The sequence below is a fragment of the Melopsittacus undulatus genome, chromosome 5 (genome assembly GCF_012275295.1).
Source record: "Melopsittacus undulatus isolate bMelUnd1 chromosome 5, bMelUnd1.mat.Z, whole genome shotgun sequence".
Taxonomy (NCBI): domain Eukaryota; kingdom Metazoa; phylum Chordata; class Aves; order Psittaciformes; family Psittaculidae; genus Melopsittacus; species Melopsittacus undulatus.
The window spans coordinates 63,180,678-63,205,813 of NC_047531.1; the positions used below are offsets into that span (position 1 = coordinate 63,180,678).

A 25,136-nucleotide genomic window follows, 5' to 3' on the forward strand; every position below is an offset into this window, starting at 1 on the left:
CCTAAAATGGTCAGTAGCCAAACATATTTTTGAACGACTTCATTTCAGAACAGCATGTTTTTTTTAAACAGTTTTATTCTTTGCAGTCTCAGTTTTGCAAAAACCATCTGTGAGCAAATGGAAGAGATCTGTTACCAAATAGTTTTACCCTATTTATGTCAACATTAGTTCAAATTCAACAATTAAGTTTAACTCACATTAGAAGAACACATGGAGTTTGCCAGCAGTACAATCACTGCCTACAATAAACCACTTAAAAGTGAACTTACTTTTTAATTTCTTCTTCAACCACATTAACACCATCTTTTTGAGGATTAAGATATTTGTTAGTGGCACTGCCGAAGTCACAGAGGACATAGTTGCCACTATCATTTAACAATATATTCTCCACCTTTAAAGGAAATTAACACACAGAAACATCAGATGAAAATCACAGCATTAATTTCCAAGTTAATTGTTTTATATGTTCTCACACAGAAACACAGAAGTTATCAGTAAAATCAATTGACAGACTTGGCATTAGCAATAAGTGCTGTCTTACAGTTTAGTCTCTCCACCAAGGGCAAGTGCTTCTTTAACTAGAAGTCAGTCTTAGTGAAATACCTCCTATATTCTCTATCCTTTTTAAGTAGACCATTGATTTTAACCTATATGTTCCTTATTATTAGGTTCATACCTTTAAGTCCCGGTGAACTACAGGTGTTTTGCACTGATGCAACCGGGCAACAGCTTCACAGGTATCACAAAATATTCTCATTACTTCTGACTCAGTAAAGCCTGTCTGCAGACGCTGATTCATCTGATTCACAACTTGCCCAGCTAAACAAATAAGGCAATTTTTTGTTATTAGCTCCTATCATGCACAGAAGTAATGACTTAATGATATGCAAAAAGTCCATAAATAAGATGCAACAAAGTTTTCCACAGTCACTGTATTTCAATAAACTCAGTGTTCCACATGTGTACTCTTGTATCATCATAGATAGAAGAATGACTGTCTCAAGAACCATACTTACTTACAAAGCCATGTGAAACCAACTGGTACATTTTCTAAGTGTTCAACAGCTATGTGCCTAAGTAACAGTGTAACACAAAGAACTAGCTGGATTCCAACCCTGAGATATAAACGTTCAAGGTCTGTATTATGGGAACAATTCTACATATAAATCCCAGGTGGTCAATGCAAACATTTTCCCTGCATCTAAAAACAAAGGAGTTGACTCTTACCTCGACAGTACTCCATTAGAATGAGCACCTCCCAAACATTGTCACTTATGGTGTTAACAGCACAGTCCAAATAACTCACAATATTCTTGTGCCCAGACAACTCTTTCTGAAAAATAAAATACACATTACACCTGCGCATGGAAAAGCACAAACAAAAGACAGTACAGCTTTTCAGACAACCCTTTATGATTTCTAGCTGTTAGCCTCTGCCCTACATCCAGTACTCCTGAAGTACCATCACAAACCTAGAACATAAGCTCATCACTACTGGCAATGCCAGCGACTGCTGCACACCAAACAATCATTATTCAGAAGTGCACATTTAGGTGTTTCTTGTTGAACAGTGCAAAAACATCTCAACTACTCCATTCTAAGCCATCATTGGCAAGTAGCAATACCTACAGCCTTGTATGTAGGCGACATGCAAGAAGCAAGCTACTCCTGCCTGTCCTAAGATGAAGTGAGAAAGTTTCTCACAGTTATTAAAAGAATGCACAACTTTTGCAGTCTGAATTAGAATTTAGTACACAAAAACAACTGAAGCTGTCCCCAATGGAAACAAAAAAGAAAAAAAGAACAACCCAACAAGTTTTCAGAGCCATTTTAAATGTGGAATTAAACAATGCTTATTTCACATCTGACTATTTAAGTGTGGCCATCTGTATTACAGAGTTCCTGCCCACAAGGTAACTGGAGGCTAAGCCTAGAAGTACTTCTTCAATCAGGTAACTACACAGGTACTGCTATGATTAGAACATTTGTAAGCTAAAAACAGTTGGAGATGAAAACAAACACTCTTACTAGTATCTGGCAGAAGGCAATATAACAGATTTTTCTCTTGCCTAGTGAGCACTACACAGTTAATGGAGCCGTGGCACACAGAGGCCTTGAGAATTTAAGTGATGCCTGCAGAACTGCAAGGAATTTCTTTTTCCTGGGAACCAGGTGTACTGACCAAATAGACAGTGGCATCAATTTTGTAACTGCTTTAGAAGCTAATCATGCACTAACCTTGAACTCAGCATTAGTATCTGAAGCTAAAAGTGCAATATCAGGACTGTAAAGTCAAAAGAGAAGGTGGTCTAGAACCCATTGTTATTGAAGAGGGATCTGGTGTATACATTTAATACATTCTCCAGTTACAAATAATGAGCTTCTTACCATAATTGTAATTTCCCTCTTGCAGATGTTGAGATCTGGCACACTATTAACATACATTCGTTTTAGTGCATAACGTATCCCACTGTGGGTACGTACCAGAAACACAGTTGAGAAGCCACCTAGAAAAAAACAATTACAAGCAAATGAAGTTACCCAAGTTTTTGTTATTCCTCTAGCCAACATCACTACACACTAAGAAGTGAATAAGAAAGTCTACACCAGTCATTGAGCAAGGAGTAACAAGGACTTTGGAAATTATAAAAATCTGATGCCTCTATCTGTTTCACACAGGCCAAGTATTGTGGGGGAGAGGGGAGGGAGAAAAAAAAACACACTACAAACACATAAGAATTTTGCTATTTTGTCAGCACATTGAACAAAAGCCTTATAAAGCATTTTCAAATTCAAATAAATTTATAAAGCCTAGTGTGAACTCTATGTATTCAGGTATCAACCCCAAAGCACTTACAGTCATCCAGAAACCTCAAAGTGAAGGCAATCTCCAAATACTTGATAGAGGTTAATATTATTTCTCTGAACCTACATTTTACAACACAGAAATGAAAATACTAAGAAAACAGAAACTCTGGAAAGACACCAAAAAAGTCATGCAACTTCTCAGCATAGCCTCAAGACAGGTAGAACCTCCCTGCAATCACAGATGGTTCAAGCAAACAACTCCCAAGCAGGGTTTTTACTCAAACCCATCTTCAACATATAGTTAATTGTTTTCCCCCAACCAGACCCATCAAAAGCCTTCTTAGCACAGCAGCAACTGTGAGCCATGTACTTGAGCCCACCTCCCAAGTACGAGGTTTTTATTTTTCTCTTCACTAGTACAGAAAAATCATGCAGGCAGGAATTACACACAGAAAGTACTTCCAAACAGGTAAACTAGAGGGAAAAAACACCACTCTCAAGTTTTATCCATCTCCTGTTAGCTTTAACTAATGCTGAAGGCCTCCACCAGATGCCGTTCCTATCTTCTCCAGTTCTCAGACACATCTTTGCCACAGGTTTAGGAAATCCACCCTATGGAAGAGTCCATACTTTCAAACAATACTTTCTCTTAAATGGCTGCTGTAAGCCAACTATTACTATGGGAACTTCCAAATGGTGCAAATGCTCAGGGCCATGATCTGGCCAGAATTATGTAAAATAAAATGATTAACTTCCCTCATAATGAAGCAGCCAAGTGAAATGCACATGTTTCATGTTTCCGGATGCAATCTGCAAACAGCATTTATTAAGTACAATCTGACACAAGTCTCATGTCCTTGAGCAAACATGCACATAATTTACAACTGAAGAAGCTAAGTTTTATTAGGAACTTTTCTTGAAGATTAAATATTTCATTGTTTTTTAACTTAATTGTTCATTTAGCCAAGTGAGATGCTATGCTCTCCAAAACAGAATTACTGACAGTTTTAATACAACAACCTAAATTCTGCAGAATTGTTAGACTTAACCAAGTTTGTATAGGGCCTCCCCAAACCATTAAGAGAACACAGGCATTTAAGTTGCTCAAGCTCTAATGCCAAACTCCAGCTGGAGCTGAAATGATCTTATACACTCCCTTAATACCAGCCTGGGGAATTATGTCAAGGTCTTCATTAACAGATTGTTTTTGTACTAACCTCTCTTTAAGAGGAGACTTTTTAAAGCAACAATACCTGACCAAAAATGTAAAGCAGTACTTGGGTAAAGCACAGAAGTCTAATGATGAGAAGACAAAAATGACCTCCTGTCTTTTAACTGGTTTAATAGCCTTAAAATTCTAGGGCTAGGAGGAGGAGAAGAAAAAGCTGGATTTCAGGTTTCCCTGAAAACTGGTTAGTATTTTTTAAGTAACCAGAGCAGACATGACTGGGTAAAACCAATCAGTAGTTAAGTAGTGAAAAACATCTAAATACTCAGCCAACTGCTTTCCTTGCCATTAGATGGCAATCTTAACCAATACTTGAACTCTGCAAGGGCCATAAAAGCAGGCCAATTCCCAATTTTGCCAAGAGGGAGATACGTGACTTTGAACAGTTTTCCATTTGCAAATATCACCTCTATAAAAATCCTTTCATCAAAGAGTCAAGTGGCATAACCGAACAAAACTTTAGCAACTGTATTTATACTTACAAGAAAATTAATAGTCACCATTGCTCTGGAAATCTTAATCCAGCAAAACCCTGAACAATTAAATTTTCAACCTTTTCAGTTGTTTCTTATGTTAAACTTCTCACTGAAAGCACTGCAGTAATCAGTGCTGTACATATTCACAGAATCATAGAATGCCTTCAGTTGGAAAGGACCTTAAGATCATTTAGTTCCAACCCCCTGCCACGGCCAGAGACACCTCACACTAGACCAAGGCTCTGTCCAGCATGGCCTGGAACACTGCCAGGGATGGAGCATTTACCACTTTGGGCAACCTGTGTCAGTGCCTCACCACCCTCACAGTAAAAAACTTCTTTAGACTGAACCTGAACTTCCCCTGCTTCACTTTAAATCCATCACCCCTTGTCCTGTCACTACAGTCCCTGATGAAGAGCCACTGTCTGGCATCCGAATGTTAGGGATTATCTAGGTGATGATGTTATGCTTGGAGTAGGTGGTTGTATTCCAGACAACAGAACACAAGGCTACCAGGCACAGGCACCACAGTGCCATGTTTTCTCCTTTGTTTCACGTCCTCAAGAACGCAAATATAAATTGAGAAACTACAGAAGTGACTAAGGACTCTAACACAGTTAGCACTCCAGACCTGAATCCAGGACTGACTGCAGCTCTGAAGAGACTTGTATGCAAAGCAGAAGTACAGAGAAGCCTGTTTCACATTATGACAGCATGCTGCTCTTTGCCACCCTTTACTGGCCCACATGAACAAGCACACCCCACAGCTGCTGCTAACTGTGGGTCAATGAAAATCCACTTACCTGCCTCACAACAAAGACTCAGCTCTGTTACTGTCAGACCTTGCCACAGAGAGTTAAGAGGATGTTGTTTCCACCTCAGAACAGAAGAACGAAGTGGAGGACATTCAGTGTGATGGCATTTGTCTTCCCAGGTAACTGTTACATGTGATGGAGCCCTGCTTTACTGGAGACGGCTGAACACCAATTCACATTAATTCTGTATTCGGCTTTGCTTGCTTGCACAGCTTTTGCTTTACCTGTTAAACTGTCTTTATCTCAACCCACAAGTTTTCGCACTTCTGCCCTTCTGATTCTCTCCCCATCCCAGCGAACGGAATGAGGCTGTGTAGGACTCAGGTGCTGTCTGTAGTTCAGCCACAGGAGACTCATAGGTACTGAATCTCTTACAGTCTTTTAATTACAGTTTGCTCCAACTGGTGAACTACTTGACTATATTCTCATATCTCAGACAAACAATAGAATTTCATTAGCAGAAGGGTTTTAGCTGTACAGTAATATGCAATAACCATTACCCACACCTGTCAATGCTGAATCAAGAACAGTAGCTACTACAACCACTCTCAAAGTCAGCAAGGTATAAAAGCTTCTCAGAGCTGAGTTTTAACATCTGTTTCCATTTAGACAGAAATACATACCCAAGTAATGTTTTTAGAAAGCTGATCATTACATAAAAGCGTATTTTCAGGTATGGTCCTTACATGCAGTTTTCCTGTACATTTCAGAAACCTGAAATGAAGAAATAGATGTGGGAAGCAACAGATCCTAATTGTTCTTACCTACCTGCACAATCTGGACAGTTTGATATTTCGTAACTTCCTCAACAACTAAGCATTTTGCATTAGATCATCTAATGTACAACAAGAATTCAGGTGTTCTCATCTGTGTTCTGAATAAACCTCTGCCTTTAAAAGTACTTTCTCTGCTCTCTTACTGTACCCCAGTTGATGCCTGGATTACTTCACATACATCTACTAACTTAATTCTAGAGCCAGAAGTCATTGAGATATCTCAATCATCTCCCACAATCAGGCTGACTTACAGGCAGTCACCCTCCTTTCACAAGCTCAACACCCCCCAAAATCACATAGCCTCCAAGCACTACAATTTGGAAGCCCAACGCACAAGGATGAACCATTTTACGGACTATTGAACCCATGCAAAATGCAGTTTGATCAGGCCCTCTCAAAGTCCTGCAGACAGGGTACAGCAGGAAGTCCTCATTAAATGCTTTAAGCTCATACTCTTTGCTGGAAAGAAAATAAAACCTCTGACCTCAATAGCTTTACAAGGTGCCACGACACCAAAGCCAGTGTCCAAAAGAGCAGGACAGTTATGAAGAAAATTGGGAAAGCAATCCTCCTCTACTAGAAAAGCATGATCTCACAAAAAAGTCTCTTAACACTCACATGCACTTCCGTAGAGAGCACTGGGAAAGGTTCTTTCTCAGTAAGCACTAAGTACCACACTGATGTGCTATTTCACCAGGAATTCTGAGTAAACTTCTTCCTGCCACAGTTGCAGATGAACCTATGCCAAGAGCTACTTCCTGCAGTTCAGTTTTGATCCCATCTTCACAAAGTGTACAATAAACAGTACGTTCTCTGAGCTCATGGAGAACTTCCATGATCCTGATAGACTATTGTGCCACACAGCCCCTTCTGCCATCCTGCTGCTCAATTTCTTTCCTCGTGGTGTCCTGCTACACTGCCATAACTCCATATGTTCATTGGCATTCTGTCAGGATAATTGCACAGCACTTCAACTCAGCAGAAACTCCCTCCCTCCTGCAACAGAGGAAGCCCTTCCTCCACAGAGGCACTGTCTTCTGTTATCAAGACAGATGTTGTACTGCAGGCACACTTATGGGAGTGATAGACTAAAAGCTTACACAAGAAATACTTTAGTTCTGCCTGGACAACACTATTCAGTTCTTCAAATTTTGTATCTAAACAGCAAAACCTTTCAAAACCACACAGAACTCACACATTTGCAAGTGTTAAATCAGATTCCAAACTCTACTTGACTACTGAGAAGCTACACATCAATCGAAATTTACAATGCAGTTTTCAAGCCTTATGAAAAAAATCTTTGCTCAAGCTCTCAGTTTCTGGCAAAAGCTCCACAGGGCAAGGAAGCCACTGACCACAACTCTGCCTTCCCACTCCTGCGACTCCTCTGCTTAAGAAGATGCACTAAACATTTAATATGGTGAATGTGTGTGTATATGTATATAATTTATATACACTTTTCTGTATATTCCATGGCTAAGTCACAAACACAAGGTTGAGACGCAGCTCCACCTAAAAGAGCAGTTGACAGATGTTGCCTGCAAACTCAAGAGCTCAGGATTCCCAAAGGCAAAAGCAGAAACAGCTCCCTAATTTTAAAATAATCAATTTCTACACACATGCATTTTGGATTTCAGTATTCCTCCACTTTAAGCATGCAGACAATGCATTCCAAGGGGACATACCACTGTTGCTTTTCCCACTGCCCACACAAATTCCCGCTGTGTGACAATCTGAGTATCAGGGCTAGTTTAGACAAGAAAAAGGACTGCTTTCAAACCAGCATCTGTTCTGAAAGCAGCACTGTAAAAGTAATACCAATGGGACGTGACAGAACACCTTTACCTGCTCATTGGCCTGCAGCCCCATAGGCCTTCTCACACTTGATTTCTTATAGCACCAACTGCAGTCCAACTCTGCAAAAAGCTTTGAGGTAAGTACCTGAGACTACCTGGAGAATCACAGAATGGTTTAGGTTGGAAGGAACCTTAAAAGCTCATCCAGTTCCAACCCCCTGCCATGGGCAGGGACACCTTCCACTAGACCAGGTTGCTCTGAGCCCCATCCAATCTGGTTCTGAACACTTCCAGGGGTAAGGCAGCCACAGCATCTCTGAGAAGCCAAGACACTCCAAGTTACTACTGTGCTCTGGGAAGGACAGACTAAGGTCTGCTATGGATTTTTGAGAATTTTTCTTATTTAGTGACACCAATGCACCAGACATGCCCAGGTATCAAACTGAAAAAAACAAAATTCATCTGATGTTCTCACTAGGAAAGAGAGAAACCATTACATTTCAAGGGAGAGCATAGAGATGTCAAATGCACAAATATTTGATGTTTCTAACCATTTAATAATCATTAGATCAACCGGTAAAGCATGCAATCCTAACCAAAACCCACAGAAACCAGTGATGCAACCAGATACTAGTATTTTTATTATGCAGCTTTAAGTCAAGTAAAGCTTATATACTTTGAGACTTCGACAAGTTACCTCAACTCTGAAAAACCTACTTTCTGTAAAGCCCCTGCTCTCTTCCCTCCCATCAGGCAACACTTGTTGGATATCTCAAGGATAAAGTATGTAAGATGAACAAGCCTACCACAAGCATATTTTAACAGAAACTGGAGTATTAAACAGGTCCATTTTCTATACTAACAGAAACTGAAAGAAATTTCTGTGAAGTTTGACAAGTCACAATCCACTGGGCTTCATTCACAAAGTTAGCTCTAAAAGGCATTTGCTAAGCATTTTTAACACACACACACACACACACAACCATTTATTTTAAAAAAGTAAATAAAAAAAAATAATCAACCAACCAACCAAAACACACCTTGATTTTAACTCCAACAAGTGTCAAGAGTCACAGAATGGTTAAATCAGTGGGTATAGGTACATTATATACCTAATAGGCATCAGCATAGCTTTTCTGGAAGTAAACTCCACTGTCACATAGAATGTTACCACCCATCAAAATAGATCTAACACAACTTTTTCTTCAACTCTTGTTCTGTAATTTGTCTTTAGTTTTCTTTAGTATTAGAGTTTACATTGCTATTTAAATATTAAAATTGCATAAGAATCCAAAGCACAGAAAGTCAGAAAACCGATCTATAACCTCACACAGGAATAACTTGCCCACTCACTACCACAAAACCACCATGGCACAGAAACAAGGCAAAGCGTGAGGTGCCCAGCTTGGCCAAAACAGCAAGTTCCATGGCACCTTGGAGATGTGCCACCTTCTATGGCAGCAGAAACAGAACAGTCACCAGGCCATGCTGAGATGAACAAAGCAATTCATCATGTACAAGCATTCCAGACTGAGGCAGATGTCCTACAAGTCTCTGCCTTACTGCATTTCTAAGACACCACACACACCACATTATCTAGATGAAACGTGTCCCTCTCCACTGCTACAAAGAGTCTACAGAGCCTGACTCACATCTTCGCATCCAGGAGTAATCACCAGTGAACTCATTGACAGTTTTTCATACACGAGCATGATCAAAACCAGATTAACTGGCTGGAATTAGCTGTTAAAAATATATCGTATTATTATTTGAAGCAATCAGTGTAACAATTTTCATTATTTCACCTCATCTTTAGCTGTCTGCAAGTATTTGCCTTTTTAAAATTCTGAGGATACCAAAGGAGCAGATACAGACCAATCTGGCAAACGAACAACGGGAGACCAATAAATTGAGAGAAAAATACTGAGATTCAACCTGCCTATACCAATAAACAGAATTAAATATTTTAGGCAATAATATTTCCTCAGCATGTGCAGGGGGGCAGGCAGTTCTTACAGCTTTATCTGGTACATGTTGAATACATTTGAATATTTCAATTCACATACAAAACATCCCTATATTAAGACTTATCTGAATTATTTTCAACTCTTACACTTGAGCATCATTCAGTAATAATACTTTCAACCTTCACACTGTGACACATGAGGATTCAAAGAGACACTGAAACTTATAAATGGTATAAGCAGCTTGACTGTTTTAAATAAACTATGCTGCAATGGCAACGAGATTCCAAGTATCAGAGTCAAGATTATCAAAATCATTTAATACCTCTGATACACCAACTGTGTTTGAAGGCAGTCAGTCAACAACAGTAACTCTGAACAAGACAGTTATTCATTAAACAGACTAGTTTGGAAGCCTTTGTCTCAGACAATAAAAACACTAGGACCCATCCAACACCTAAAGCCAGAAGACATTTAAGTAAAACTCACTCTTACAAATGTAGCTATACAATTCAAGGGCAGCTTCACTGAGCAGCAAGTCCTGAGGAAGAAGTATAATAGCTGTTTTATGGAGACAATCATTTCGAGAGAGCACAAAGCTGGTAATACTAAATTCAAACCAAGACTGGAGGAATTTCAAGATACATGACTAAATGTATCTACATGACTAAACCAAATTAGATATGGCACATGAGTTTGCTTTAGAGTTTCTGTATGGTAATACTGCTTTTAGAACAGTAAATACAGCTGGTAACAGTATCAGCTTTCTCTTCTATCTTCAGAGCACCTAAGGAATTTCTGGATAGCTCATTCTGAGAACAAATAAACCTCCCACTGCTTTCAGGAGTTCTCATTAAGTAAAAGCCAAGTGGTAGTGCCCTGCAATTACTCATCTAAACAGAACTCAAGGCCAAGGTCTGGACTCCACAGACATAGGCCATGCTACCAAGCACTATGGAGAGACAGCAGCTCACAAAGATACAGTTACTTCACTTCTTTCTTTTCAAAAAGTTTCTTTTCCTCCATATCACGCATGGAACAGAACTGATGTCATGTCCAACACTGACATGACAAATTTCATCCACGCTTCCCATTCTTGACTCCTGCAACACATGCTATATTCAAGTCAGGTCACTATACATGTGTGCCAGCACAGTAATTAAGTACCTTTCATTCTTTAACGATTTATTTGCTCCATATCTAAGACACAGAGTTCAAAACCAAAGTGCTACAAGAAATCTCCATCTCCTGCGTTTACACTACTGCAATCCAAAAGAGCACTTGGTGCTGCCAGAGTTCTTAAAGAGCACAGATGAAGCCCATGTATATTTAGCAGTTAAATGAAGATTAGCTCCAAGTTCTGTTCCTCCACAGCATGCCCTCCAAAGAAATGCTCCTTTCATATAGTTGCATGCATGTGATTCAGTAATTAACCAAAAACCCCACAGTTGTTCAGCAACAATTTAGCTAAAAAAAATTATATTCAGCTTTCCAACCTACAGAAATTACGGAAAAACATAAGGTCATATTAATCACGCACCTTTAAAACCATTTTTTGTTTTATAATAAATGTGACCTAACGCTAAAATAATCTCATTAGAACTGTTACTGAAAGACAACATGCACAGATACAAACCATGGTGCAAATAACACATTAAAAAAAAAACAAGTAAAATGAATCAGCACAAGAGAACAACAATTAAGCCAAGAATTGAACCACTCTTACATATTAGTATATAACTCTTAGAGACTTGCACATTAAAGTTTCAAGGCACCATACAAAAAAATCCATCTATTAAAATAACGTGCAAGTTTGGAAGGAAGCCCAACATATACATTATTCCAAGTAAGACCTCCTCAAGCCCTGCAATATCAGCATTCCTTTCTTTGTATGTGGCAGTCAAGGTATAGCCTATTACAGAAGCGATGAGGAAGAAACCATTGCAGAGTCAGGATGCTCCAGACTCTTCCAGCATCTCTTGTACAGACTTGTATGACTCGGGGCAAATCCCTTCATCTTCCTTAGTTTCTCCATCTGCTGAATGACTCTCCCTAAGTGGATATGCTGTTCTTCAGATTGATACCAGCTTTGACAACTCTTCAAGAGCCGGACTAAAGAATGTTCAGAGATACTCTCTCTCATATTAGTCTACAAAATAATTTCTCCGGTGTTTTTAGCATTTGTGTCAGAAGTGGCAAGGCAGATGCAACAAGAATCAAGGTTAAGAAAAGACTATCATACCTTTACAGGGAGAACACACCAATTTATCTAGTTTTCAGTCCCACAACACAGACTCCATAATCTGTAACATCTGTGTTCATGCTGCTGAAGAAAAGCATGACTTTCGCTACTCAAACCAAAAGAAATATTCACACTTAAGTAAAACAGACCCTTAGTTCAAATAAGACTTGCTTCCAGTTGTTAACCATCTTCCCTATGCATTTTCCACCACCTTGCTTCTGTTCAGAGACCCAGTTTCACAACTGACATACCCATATCCAAGACATCCCTTTGCTACTAGTAAAAGGTAACTAACCTAGACAAGTGTGAGCAAGGAACACATGAATCAGAGGAGAACAGAAAGGTTCCTACCTTCTTAACCAGCAGACAACACTCAAGAGACTGAAATCCATTCCCACGACAACAAGGGAAGCAGGAGAAGAGGAATTCATCTTCCTTCCTTGTCAGCAGCTAGACAATGATGAAGAGAGAAAACAGAACCGAGCCCTTCAAAAGAACAGGGGTTTCATGTTCACCACCTGACTGCTTAAGCTGGACAGCAACACCCAGGATATAGCATCTCTACCACTGCACAAGGACAGACTAGAGACGATGAGACATCACTGGGATATGCAAATCACCCATAGACTTTCACCTTAAGGTATTAGAAATAGGCAAATATCATCAACATTTCAGGAAAAGTCTGTTCATCCAGTGATTTTTAAGCTAAATCTATAAAAACACACAAGAGAAACTGCCTTTCAAAACAGATCCCTTTAAATCTGAATTTCTTATCAAGAGGAGAGCATCTCAAATAATCTAGGTACAGTTCAGTGACTAACCATGTCTGTGCCCCTGGTTAGTCCCAAATGCAGAGTAAAATCTGTTTACTAGAACCCCCTGTTTTCTGACACTCTTACACCCCACATTTTGGCAGGCATAGTGCATTCATAGTGTCAGTTAATACAGCTCTGCTTGCAAACAGCAACTTGTTGGACTTTGGTAACCTACTTATCTAGACTATTATAGAGGCATAAAATAAATAGAGCCCAAGGTTAAGAAATTCAACAGTTTTGAGAATGAAGTCTTATAAAGAACACCGTAAACCGAAACAGTGCCAGAGACAAGAACCACGATGTGATTACCTCAACAGTTCTCCTCTGAACCAGATGTGACATCTATTTAGCAAGAAAACATTCTTCGGACAGCACACTGCACATGTTTACAGCTAAAACAAGCTAGCCTCTACAACTAGAAAGATGTCTAAGTTCACATAGTTAACATGCATACATATAACATTCTCATTCTTCCCAGATGCAAAAGGAATGTAAGCCCATAGAAATAAAAATCCTCTTCCAAGGACCACTAGTTTCTAGTTAACAGCTGCCTGAAAAGGAATTCTACTTTTACAAGCTTACAAAGTTTTTCTTTTCTAAGTTGATATGCAAAACACCAATCTAATTAAAAAAAAAGAAAACCTCCCCCAAAGTGAGACCTTGCGCAACTTCTTTTCCAGCCAAAGTATTGCCCAGACAAAGCCAACATATCCTCCCTTTTCACACACTGCCTTACACTTTGAGGATGTCCAGGAGCTTCATAGTAAACACATCTGCACACATACAGCACCTTTTATGACTATTGTAACATCAGAATACTTAATCAAAACACAGCCCCCTAAGAAAATAATGCAAGTAGATGTCATTGTTACATCTGACTTAAGTCAAAAGTTGGCACAGGAAAGATGGCTTCAGCTTGTGCATCATAAGATACTGCTACAAGTGAGTTGCTTCTTTATAATCATTTAACTTTTGGCCACTATCCTAAAAACCTAGCTCAGAATTACTAGATTTGAAAGTACATGCTCAGTATTTAACAACTTCTAGGCACACAAAAGTTAAATCCATAATGTTCTTGAAAAAGAACAGAGCAATTACATGCAATTATCAGAGGGGTAATATTACATGTTGGTGTGTACTGCAAAGCAGAAAGAAGAGTCCTTAAGGGGACACAAGACTAATAACTCGACAATCAAAGAGTGTTAGGCCACATGTCCCTAAGAGCTGAAATTGGACTTACCTGTACAACAGACATCTTTGTCAGCCTGCAGACATTTCCTAACCTGTTAATTTCTCCATCTTTGAAAAAAAACCCATGACAGCTCTGGAAAACACAGCAAGAATGACTATTCTCCAGAAGTACCACTGCAGTTGCTAGTACACTTAGATAACAAAACTGAAGTTAAAGCATTCATTTTGTGCACCACATTATACAGGAAGATATTTCTACCTGCATATTGACAAGACCAGGATCACATGCAAATACCCAAACTGCTTCCTGGACTGCTTTCTTTTTTACAGCACAGACCACAGCCACATCTTCTAACAGACAAAACACAACACTCTTGTTTCAAGATGTTAGCTGCTTTCATTAGGCTTGAGAAGCCCAAAAGATTAATCTCAAATGCTACAGTACAGGCTCCAGATGTTGCATTATCCAGACACCAAAACTCTGTTCAGCATGTCAACCCTGCCACTCTTAAGGTGGGAGCAAGGCAGACATACCCATCATTGGGAGTGGGACAGAACTTCATGTGTATTACGTTATACTCTTAGACAAAATGAAAACCAGAAAGTTTCAAGTACTCACGCTGCTTTTTTTCTCCCTTTAGCTTTTGAACTCAAACCGACCATTTCTGCTACTCAGGTATTATCCAAGCAAAACTGCTTCAGTCATAATAACAGACCTGACATTTACAGTTACGTGTGAACACAGATTCAGTGATGTTACACTCTGAAAAAAACTATCAACATAATCAATCCCAACTAAATCTTTCCAGATAACATTCCAGCTCATAATCAACCCGAACAAGTAAATTAGATTTAACTGAAAGCAAAACAGCAGCTACTACCAACAGTGGCAAGTCACATGCAACATAACCTCAAAACTAATGAGGAAAGCCAATAACAAACATCTCAGCTTACCATATAGGACAGTGGCACACCACATCATCATGACAGAAGTCACCGTGCACCGGCTATACTCATAATACCTACCACAAAAATAAGCTCTCCCACTGTAAAATCAATCTCAAGAGGTACACAGTTGGTCCACACCACATTTAAAGTCTTTTAGATACTAAAGTTAACATTCGTTACAAAGGCACTTCTCTCTGCTCACTTCTTCAGAGCAAAGCACAACCCATGACCCACATCTTCATAGGAGATAAAGCACTGTATGCTGTACAGCAGCACACTTCAGGATTTATAGCAGCTGCCAGAGTTGCAAATCCCCACAACAGAGTTTATTCTAAAGACCTAAAAATCAGTGTATGAAAGGTTAACTGAAGTGCAGCTTACCAAAGCATCCTAGAAGGGCATGAAGAACATTATGCACTCTAAAAACTGAACAGCATGACAACCTACAAACAGCACAGGATCTCACAAAACAGGACCTGGATTCTTCTCCATTAAGGCTGTAGTTTTCTTAGGCCTCAACTGAACAGTATGAAAACAAAAGAACAACTGAATAATAAATGCCATCAAGTACTTCCAAAGACTGCATGCTTAATTCAAGTACCACCACCGATAGTAGAGCTTGCAAGCAGCTCATTCCTTCATTAGTTTGCCAGTAATGACTCCAAAAGACTGTCGTGAGACGACTTAAAAGGGAGAAAGAATAAAGGGAAGATACAAGGTTTTCATTTGTCCTATCAAGAGGTCTCTCTTCACAGAAAACTGAGCTTTAACCATCACAAACACACAAAGCAAATGTGTTATACAAACATGAATTCATTAACTTAAATGCAAACAACACTTGAATGGCTTCTTCCCTGCTATTCTCTCTAGGCCCAGATGCAAAGCCACGAAGAAAAACACCTTCCTAAGACAGAACACAACATATAGAAGGCTCAACACTACACTGCTCCAAACTCACCATTTTATCAATCACAATGATAAAACAAACAAAAAAAACCCAAACCAACAGTATAACCACTACCAAACAACTTCCTACCACATACACATGCAAAGGCAACAGAGAAAGTTACAGCCCAAGTAGCAACATATCATGTTCAACCCCTCCAACCCAACCAAGTTTAGATGCACATCAAAGCTGAAGAGAAGCTTATTGCCTTTTCTGAGCACAGCAACATTACCTGCCACTAGTTTAAACCCAATTTGGGTACTTCTGAGAGTAAGCTGCATAGGGTATTACCCAGTTTTTTCCATTCAGGTCTCCAGCATCTTGCCTCCACTTCTGTAAGCAACGTATTTGCTGGTGGAACGTTTAAAATGGGGGGGGGGGGGGGGGTGTAATGGAGGTGGGGGGTGTGTGTGGATATAATCACAGCACAGATTTAATGACCAGAGAGTTCTGCTTCCACCAAATGCAGCCAACCTAGTCCTTCCCCAGACACAAAGCTGTCTGGGGGGCAAGAGCTTCACCTTCTTCTGCTATGACATGTGCTATGACAGCACATGAGGCTATTCCTTATTTATAGCTAGGGTTAGCACTTATAAGCAAACAGTAATTATTGGATAATCCTGTTAAATCCAACTCAGTAAAGCTCACCCACAGCCATAGCACTCCTAAGACATGACCAAAAAAAGCAAATCAACAATGAAAAAAACACCCTCATGCTTGCTCCTAGGACACTACTCCTCCCTTCACGGTAGTTTGCTGAAGATGGCTCCAAGCCCAGTAGCACTGGCCCACTAAGTTTATGCTTACCTGCTAGCCACATAAGGCATTTATCACAAAATGTGAACTAGGAAGTCTTTTTTCCAATATTAGACTCGCCATAACTAGATTTCCCCGTCACTAACTGTAACTTTCAAGAGAGAATTCTCCATATTTTTATCAGACTGAATTTTCTGAACTTCAGATGCATTGCACATACTTTTGTTCAACAACAAGATACAAAGAGGAGGCCTTAATTCTACCTGCATCAATCATTTATTCCACATACTTCTACAATGCCCTCCAAATGGACTGGAACTCATTTTCAAGCCTTAACCAAAACTGACTGGGTTTTTTCTCCACCTCTGCAAAACAAACCTTAAAAACAAATACGTCCATCCAACAACATACTAACCATCAGGTTACAAAGGTTAAGAAGTCACCAGAGAAGAGATGCATTTAAAACAGATGAAACCATCTAACAGCCTACTAACTACAGCACTTAAACCCTTATACTTGCTTTACTACAAAAGGGTGCAGTTGCTTTAGACAGCATTATACACAATTATGCAAAATAGATGCAAAATCAAGAGCTAACTTCCTAAGGCAAATTTTTGAAGGGGAGGGAGGTGGGTCTCTAAACCATTTGAATCTGACAGACACATAATGCTACTAATTCTTATAGCTAGTAAAAAGGCCTATCAATACCACAGCACTGCTAAGAGAACATTCTACATCCATTCTGAAATAGGCTTATGTTCATTATATTCATTAACTCATTAACACCTCTTTGTGATGCAACATAAACCTCTGATATGAGCCTCCTGCAGTAATAGGAACTACATGACAAGCCTTAGACCCTCAGTTAAACTGGGTTTCAGAAAAGGAAGGAAGGAAAAAATGCCTTATACAAAAGGACTAGGGTTGAAACAGTTTGTTCCTCCTTGCCCCACAAAGAGGAAGAGTATTAAGCAGAGGATTTCTGAAGTGTTAATATAACACATTCCAAAATAACTAATATAACATCAATACCATGCAATTACTTACTATTAGGTGTCACTAAGTCAAGGGAAAAACTGACTGTCGAGAAATAATCCCCAGATAAAAAGCAACCCTCTTTCATGCACTACCGTGGTCAGCTGTAAGTACCAAAGCATCACGAGCCCTTCATCATCATGACCCTCCCGTTAGCCCCATGGGACACATGCCAGCTCCCCACACACACTACAGTCACAGAGCTCCAAGAGAATCAGCCCCTGGCTCGCTCACTCTCCAACCACTTAAAACGTGCAGCTCTGCTACTTGCTCTTTTCTATTCCTCTTAGGCCTTTTCAGGTCATCCCTACCCAACAGCTCTGGAGTCATCTTTGAAGACTTTTCCCAAGCTGCAGCAGATTTACACTGCCCCAATTCTTATCAGTCCTGGTCTGAGGCATTCATATTTAAGAGACCATATAAAAGCTGAAAAAAACTTTCCAAGTTTTCCATACTCCAAAGTACGGAAACCAACTGGCACAACACTCATGGGTAAAATTCATAATCCTCCTGCTCCCAGGCCTTTCTGGGCTATGAATTTGATTCTGCAAGCTACAGAAAGATGAAAAAAAAACAAAAAAAAAAAAACAAAAAAACGACAAACCACCACTCAGTTATCTGTATATCTTAACACATTCTAAGAAAACAATAATATGCTCAATTAAGCATTTTTTTCTCCTTTCCACTACATAGCTTTTGTGTTACCTCCTGCATTTGATCAGGAGCCTATTTCCATAATTTCACAAGTCTCTATCCTGCTACCAGCCCTGCAGAGAAATTACCTTCTGTCAGATCACAACCACTCTGAAGAAGCTGTCAGCAAAGACCACTCATCTTTTAGGCAAGCAGGCATGCAGCTGGCTAAGCCCTGACCTCATTTCTGTAAGCCAAAGACAAAATACTGCAATCTAAATATTAAGTACCAGTTCAGAATTCTACTAAAACCTTTTCCAGATAACAGTAACAATTTAAGTAGTACCCATACATTTCTATTTTAAACAGTAATAGTATCTGCATGCACTTGTTAAAACTGGATCTTAAATCTTTGTTGAGGAATGTGCCTAAGCAATGAAAGTTTACAAGTACATTTATGGATAAACTACTCTAAGCAATGCACAGACATAAAACAAGGTAAAAATAAGCTATTTTACCCACAATATCCAAAGCTGTGTATTGTAGTGCTACAGAATCTGTTCACTACGAAGTATGCAGGACTACCCTATGCTCAGTGACCTAGGAAATGAGTTATACTTTACACATTATAACATGGGCTGCCACCGACTAGGAGATATCAAGGGTGGAATGCTTCCCCACACATACACACAAAGTAAAACTCAAACATGGCTGTTTTGATGATGGCCCACACCAGCGCCTATTAAAGTCACTGAACTAACAAATTCCAGCGAGCTACACGACTATCTGAATTCACACAACTCTTTCTTAAGACTCAACGGAGGTCCAAGGACATGAAGTGCAAGCTAACGACAAGAATTAGCTGTCAGGTACCCTGCAACAAGGGGGAAGGACGCCAGCAATACTCGACAGCAGAAGTTGCGAGCATTGCAACTTCACTCTTGACCCTGGCGGAAACCTACTGCACTCCTAACAAGGAGGACCATGAGGTTTGTTTTCTGCTTGTTTGGTGGGTTTTTTTTTCTTTTTTTTCCTCAGATTAGCTGCAAACCCCTACTACAGAATTACTGTTCCCCACCAGAGGCACCAGTACCCAGGAGCGCTGTCCCGGACCCCAGCTGCTCCATCCGACCCAGGTAACGACCCGCCAGCTCCCCGGACATCTCCGACCGGTTGACTCGCCACAATATGCCGGGACACTCCACTCTAAGCCATCAACGAGCCCCAGGCACCAGCCGAAACAAGAAAGAACCACCAAAGCACCCCTAACCGGCTTACCACGGGTAAGCGGCTCTCCAGGAAGGGGAAGGGGGCAGCGGCCCCCGCGTGGCCCCACGGCCAAGCTCGGCCCCCACAGCTCCCTTCCTCGGCCCGGGGACACTGCGCACGGCCCCAGACCTCCCCTTACCCTCTTGCCCTTCCCCCGTTACCTTCCGCCAGCAGCTCCTCGGGAGTGACCTGGTAGCGCCCGACGGCCAACACCTTGCCTAAGGCGACCCCGCTCGCCCCGCCGCCGCCTCCGCCGGAGCCCACACCCGCTGTCCCGCCGCTCCCCTCGGGCTTGGGCATCCGGGAAAACTTCTTCATGGCGAGGGAGGCCCGCCGGGCCCTCGGGACGGGCGCGGGGCAGCCAAGGAAGAAGCCGCTCGGGCGGGAGGGAGGCGGCGCGTCTGAAGCGAGGGGCGGCCGCTGCCCAAAGGGGGCCGGGGTGGGGGCTGCCCCGGTTCACATGCCGGCTGCGGCCCCCGTTCTCCTCATCCGCTCCCTGCGCCCGCTCCCGCTGCGGCCGCACGAACAGGAGGAGGAGGAGAAGAAAGCAGGAGAAGGAGGGAGAGGGAGGAAGAGGGCGGGCGCAGCCCTACCACAGCCCCTGGACACGGGGAGGAGCGGGGCGCTGGCCAGAGCCGCCTTGCCAGCGAGCGCCGCCAAAGCGCATGCGCGGCCGCAGCTGCCCTCACACCACACACATACAGAGACACACACACACCCACCGCCGGCCGGAAGTGAGGTTGTTGGCGCCGGGCGAGCACGTGGAGCGGGAGCCAAGGACTGGGGGGGGGGAGGCAGTTGGGCTGAGGTGGAGCGCGCGCTCCCTCAGGGCCCTGAGGCGGGCAGTCGAATGGCCGGGAGCCGCCGGCTGCGAAGGCTGTGTTCAGCGTGGCTATGGTAAGGTGGTACTTGTCGCAGTTCATTAGGCACAACAGTTGGGAAACACCCTAAGCTTCAAACCAGGTATCTCAAACGACCACATTCAGACCAAAACCAAATTTCTAATTGTCTGAAAATGCCAGTTACATCCAGGCTTTTGTACTTAAACAGTGATTCTCGTCATCCAAAAATGGGGATCAGAGCCACTGAAAAAGTAGCTTCGTGCCAAGCCTGTTCGTTGGGTAGTCTCCCCATGCATATGCACATAAGGTACTCGCACATTTTTTGTCTCCTTTTCCAAATAATACAATAAACCCAAAATTTACATGGGATCTCTTGTTATTCTTTCATATGAAAGAATGAAGTTGCATTTTTTTGCATTTAAAATGGAAATTTAACAGCACACAGCCTTTCACACTGAATACCTAGGTTTTCGATGGGTACTGATTGCAGCCATTGGTTATGTAAAAATTCTAGAGAAGTCAGAAGCTTAAATCTTCTGGATAACATTACAGTAACTGAAGTAGGTTTGACCTAATCGTGTTGCCATGCTTTTAGTCAGTAACAAAATGACAGTATTGCTCTATTGAAGTGACAACTTGTTGTATATTGAGAGCACCGGTACAGTTATTCACATTAGGAGTCCCGTTTGTGTAGTCATTGCCATCCTTTCAGTAAGAGGAGATCAACTTTCCAGCAGAACAGAGAAATTCCAGTTCACAGTTTTCCTTAGAAGAGAATGGTATTTTGACTTCAGATGAAAGGAACAAAGTGCTGTGAGAGGAATGGCATGATCAGCAGCATTTCATTAACGAGAGCATTCTTACAGTGAGATGTGCCTACGCTCCTCACATAGATGCTTTTAATTAGGCCTCTGAGAAGAATGCAGCTAGGTTGAAAGCACACAAGTTTAGTACCAGTGAGTAACAAAATCAGAAAAAATAATGCATTTTCTAAAAGTCACTGCAACTTTTAGTGTAGGATTGACTTTTAGGTCAACAGGATAATTTTTATTTGCTCTTCTGGTTCCTATCCCCACTCATGTGTTTTTGTTCTTTTTAAAGTAAGAGATTGAATTATTGCTGGAGTTATTTATAGGCCGGACAGCATAAGCAGTCTTGTTATACTGGATTTAATGCTACTAATCTCTGTCTTGATATAATAGAGGATGTTGAGGTCAACTACTAGGCATCACTGGCAAACAAGTATATTAGCACTGCACACCCAGTTGTGGCAATGAACACACAGATGGCTGCAGAACTGGCTGGTCTCTCATGAGTAATCTCAACAAGCCACACTGTGATGACCTTACAATGTTCCACAGCCCATTGAATTGCAAACTTGACATCCAGATAGTCTTTTTCTGTAAGACTCCAGCATGTTTGAGGAGGTTTCCTGTAAAGGATTTTCTTTTATTATGTACAGGTGAATGAAGAGACAGATTTTGACAGATCACTTAAAAAATATGGGCCCAGTCCTCCAAGCAGGTAAATGAGTGATAATTTTGAGTACGTGAATAGGCCCACTGCCTTTGATTTGATTCTACACCAGAGCAGAACAACATTTTGGCATTTCTAGAAGTTGTATTAATTTCCAGGAAGGAAATGTTGTGAGATTTCTTGCCCTCAGGGTATGAAACTCAAAATAAACTCTTCTCTCCCTTACTGAAATGAAACCTCTTGTTTGGTTCAGGCAGAGCAGGGATGCTTCAGTCTTTTGCATCTGGAATGTGCGCAATGAAACCAACCTGTTTAATGTAACACATGCTTGGCAGTGTGACACACAGATCAGAAGGGTCTTTGCACTACTTAAAAAAAACAAAACAGAAAAAAACTGTAAAACCTTGACAGTACCCACAAACACAGTTACTTTCTGGTTCATGTGAAACAATAGATGGTCAGAAAAAAAATCCAGTGACAAAAAAACAGAAAATCAGAAGTATGAATCCTGAAGTGAGGAGAGATCAACTACAGAGGTGAAGAAGATGGTGTTGGGACAGGGAGAGTGATAGCTTGGGTCAGATAATGTATCTGTGACTTCATTCAGAGTGCTGGAAATCTAGATCCCCTTCCTGACTCTAGACTGCCAGACAGCCTCAAGCTTGCTGCCTCATCTCAGTAGAGTTATACTCTAGAGAAAAAAAGTTCCCATCTATATATTCTAGAGAAATAGTTCCCATCTATTTTTCTAGAGAAAAAAAGTTCCCATCTATAAATCAGGATAAGGCACCTTTAAGTCTGCTGCTTCATCTCCATATATAAAATTAGTTATTTTAGTAGTGTTTTTTTACTTCATTGTAAAATCCTCTGAAGATTTATGGAGGAAAGCTCTAGGTAAGAACATTACTTGAAAATAAAAAAATCAGATATTTCACATGTACTTGGAGTTTGAAATGTGATGATTAATCTTCTCTAAAACTGCTGAATAGATCAAACTCCTTTACCTTGATTACTGTTTCTTAAGTATTTATTTCCTTATGTCTCTCTCTACTCGCAACTCTTTCCTGTGTAGAATACATAAATTGGTTTTAAATCAGTCCCACAGGAATAAAACAGCTTCCTGAAAAAATGTTTGATATCCCTTACAGAAAGTAGTTATTAAGGCAAAATAGAAGGAGAAAACTCTCTTTGTGTGAGTGCTGGTTTGGGAATGTCTCTTGCTTTTTCTGAACAAACTCTTTTCATTCTTATTACCCAAAAAATGAGTGTTAGAAAAGAAAGTGAAAGAAATCTAATTTTCTATAAATACGTTGGTTACATATGAAACCTTTCTTTTTTTCTTTATTTTTAACTTATACTCTCAAGTGTTCAGTTATTAGTGCAGAAAAATTTTGTTCTCCTTATTCAGATATGTGAGGGTTATTTTCTTTCTTGTAATCATTCAGTCAGTGTGAATAAAGCACTACCAGAGAGAAGGTTTTCCCAATAAGCAATTTTCACTGATTTTCCCCCACTCTTACTGCCTCATTGTTGCATGCTTGTTTTCCAAGCTTGAGAAGCATAATTTTACACAGAGAAGTAGCTGTACAATCTTCCTATCTTAGCAAATGCAGTATGTTAGTTTCATGCAGCTGACCCTGATGCAGTCTGTTACTGTTACACAGTTACTAAGACCAGGCAAAATGTTTATGATGAGCTAAAAGCTAGAAAATCCCAGGAAACAACTGGTTTTGGTTTGCTTTTGCTTTTTTTCCTACCATCAAATCATATCCCAGCTCCACATCTCAGAGGCAGTAGTAGTAATGAAAGGCTATTTTTGTTTGCTTAATTATGTATACAAAATAACAGAAAGATTTTGGTAGGCTGTGAAAAATGTTGGCATGGGAAGTATGTTGACATGGTGGGGGGGAAGCCCACAGATAAAGCAAGGAAGAAGACTGAAATCACTTGATGCAGAGGGATAGCACTAAGGAGCTAGAAAGCAAGTGCATTCTGTCATCTCCGGTTTGGAAGATTTGAGCACAGGCAAAGACTTTGAATTGACCTTGTGAACAGAGACAAATTTTCATTCCTTTCAGTTGCTGTCAGCTCTTCGAATCAGGACAGAAACAAAGGGAGCTGTGGAAAACAACTAAGTAACTGATTTCTGACATTCAAATGGGAACAAACTGAGGAGCATGCTGGTGAAAATATTTAAGGTACAAATAGCTAACATCAGCTGTGATGACATAGAGCACAGCACTCATTGATATTGAGGTCAAGAGTGTTTTGTTGCAACATGAGATTCAGTCATTTGTGCTACAGCCAGCACTGGGACCAAAGAAAGTATAAATTGCTTGTTGGTGTGACAACCCTCAGCTGGTTCAAAACTGCAATGGCAAGTGGGGAAAACATAAGGGCTGATGCATTTTTAAGAGTACTAGCTAGAAATCCTAGAGGAAAAAAATAGGAAAGAGGTTATTACGTGCTCAGAATTGTTTGCATCTTGACCTGGTAAAATGCTTCACATCCCTAATAGTCTGTTTCCCTTATGAAAAACAGTTTCCTATGTTTGTCCTGATGACAAGGACTTTTCCTCTGTTTGATAGGGCAACATTTTGCTGCTTCTTTGTCAGAGTGTATAGATCCACATTTGACCTCTTGAAGTCAAACTCTCTCCTGCCTTCTTCTGTCCAGGTGCTTGATTATTCCCAGCTCACCAGCAGTCTATTTTAATTCATCCTCTCTTACAAACAAAACCTAATTTTACCCTTGCTTTAACAATTAACTTTTGCAGTCCTAAAGATGTCCAGGAGGTTTCTCTATAGAAATTAAGTGGGCACTGTGCAGCCCATTCTAACTTATTTAATGAGTAAGTCTCAGAAAGTTATTTTCTTCTTGAAAGAGTTATGCATGTGACCCAAGCATGTGGCCTTTCTGAGCAATCTTTAAACCTTCTTCCACAGTATATAAAGGACCTGCTGATAGTCCACAGAGGTCTAAATGTGGCACAACTTTCCCCTGTGTGAAAGCTAAACTTTGTTACAAGAAAACTAAAATGCCCAGATTCCAACACAAATACTACTCTCCGGCTGCTACAACTGCTCTTGAGTTTTTAAAAAGAAGAATAAAAGGCAAAGG

The 25,136-nt window shown here is 40.6% G+C and overlaps 1 protein-coding gene across 2 annotated transcripts in view; it reads right to left on the minus strand.

Annotated features, from left to right (window-relative positions):
* BMP2K (BMP2 inducible kinase) overlaps positions 1–20,241 on the minus strand; it is a 50,324-nt gene extending 30,083 nt beyond the window's left edge. Inside the window, exons 1-5 of one of the 2 annotated variants that reach the window (XM_031044746.2) lie at positions 19,860–20,241; positions 2,389–2,507; positions 1,228–1,333; positions 677–819; positions 270–391 (exon numbers count right to left, since the gene is read on the minus strand). In XM_031044746.2, coding sequence (XP_030900606.1) covers positions 270–391; positions 677–819; positions 1,228–1,333; positions 2,389–2,507; positions 19,860–20,016 — 647 coding nt within the window. In that variant the 5' untranslated portion in view covers positions 20,017–20,241. Of the gene's footprint in view, positions 1–269; positions 392–676; positions 820–1,227; positions 1,334–2,388; positions 2,508–2,857; positions 2,915–19,859 lie in introns of those variants that run through there. The other variant, XM_031044747.2, reaches the window with a different exon arrangement.
* Positions 20,242–25,136: the final 4,895 nt, after the last annotated feature.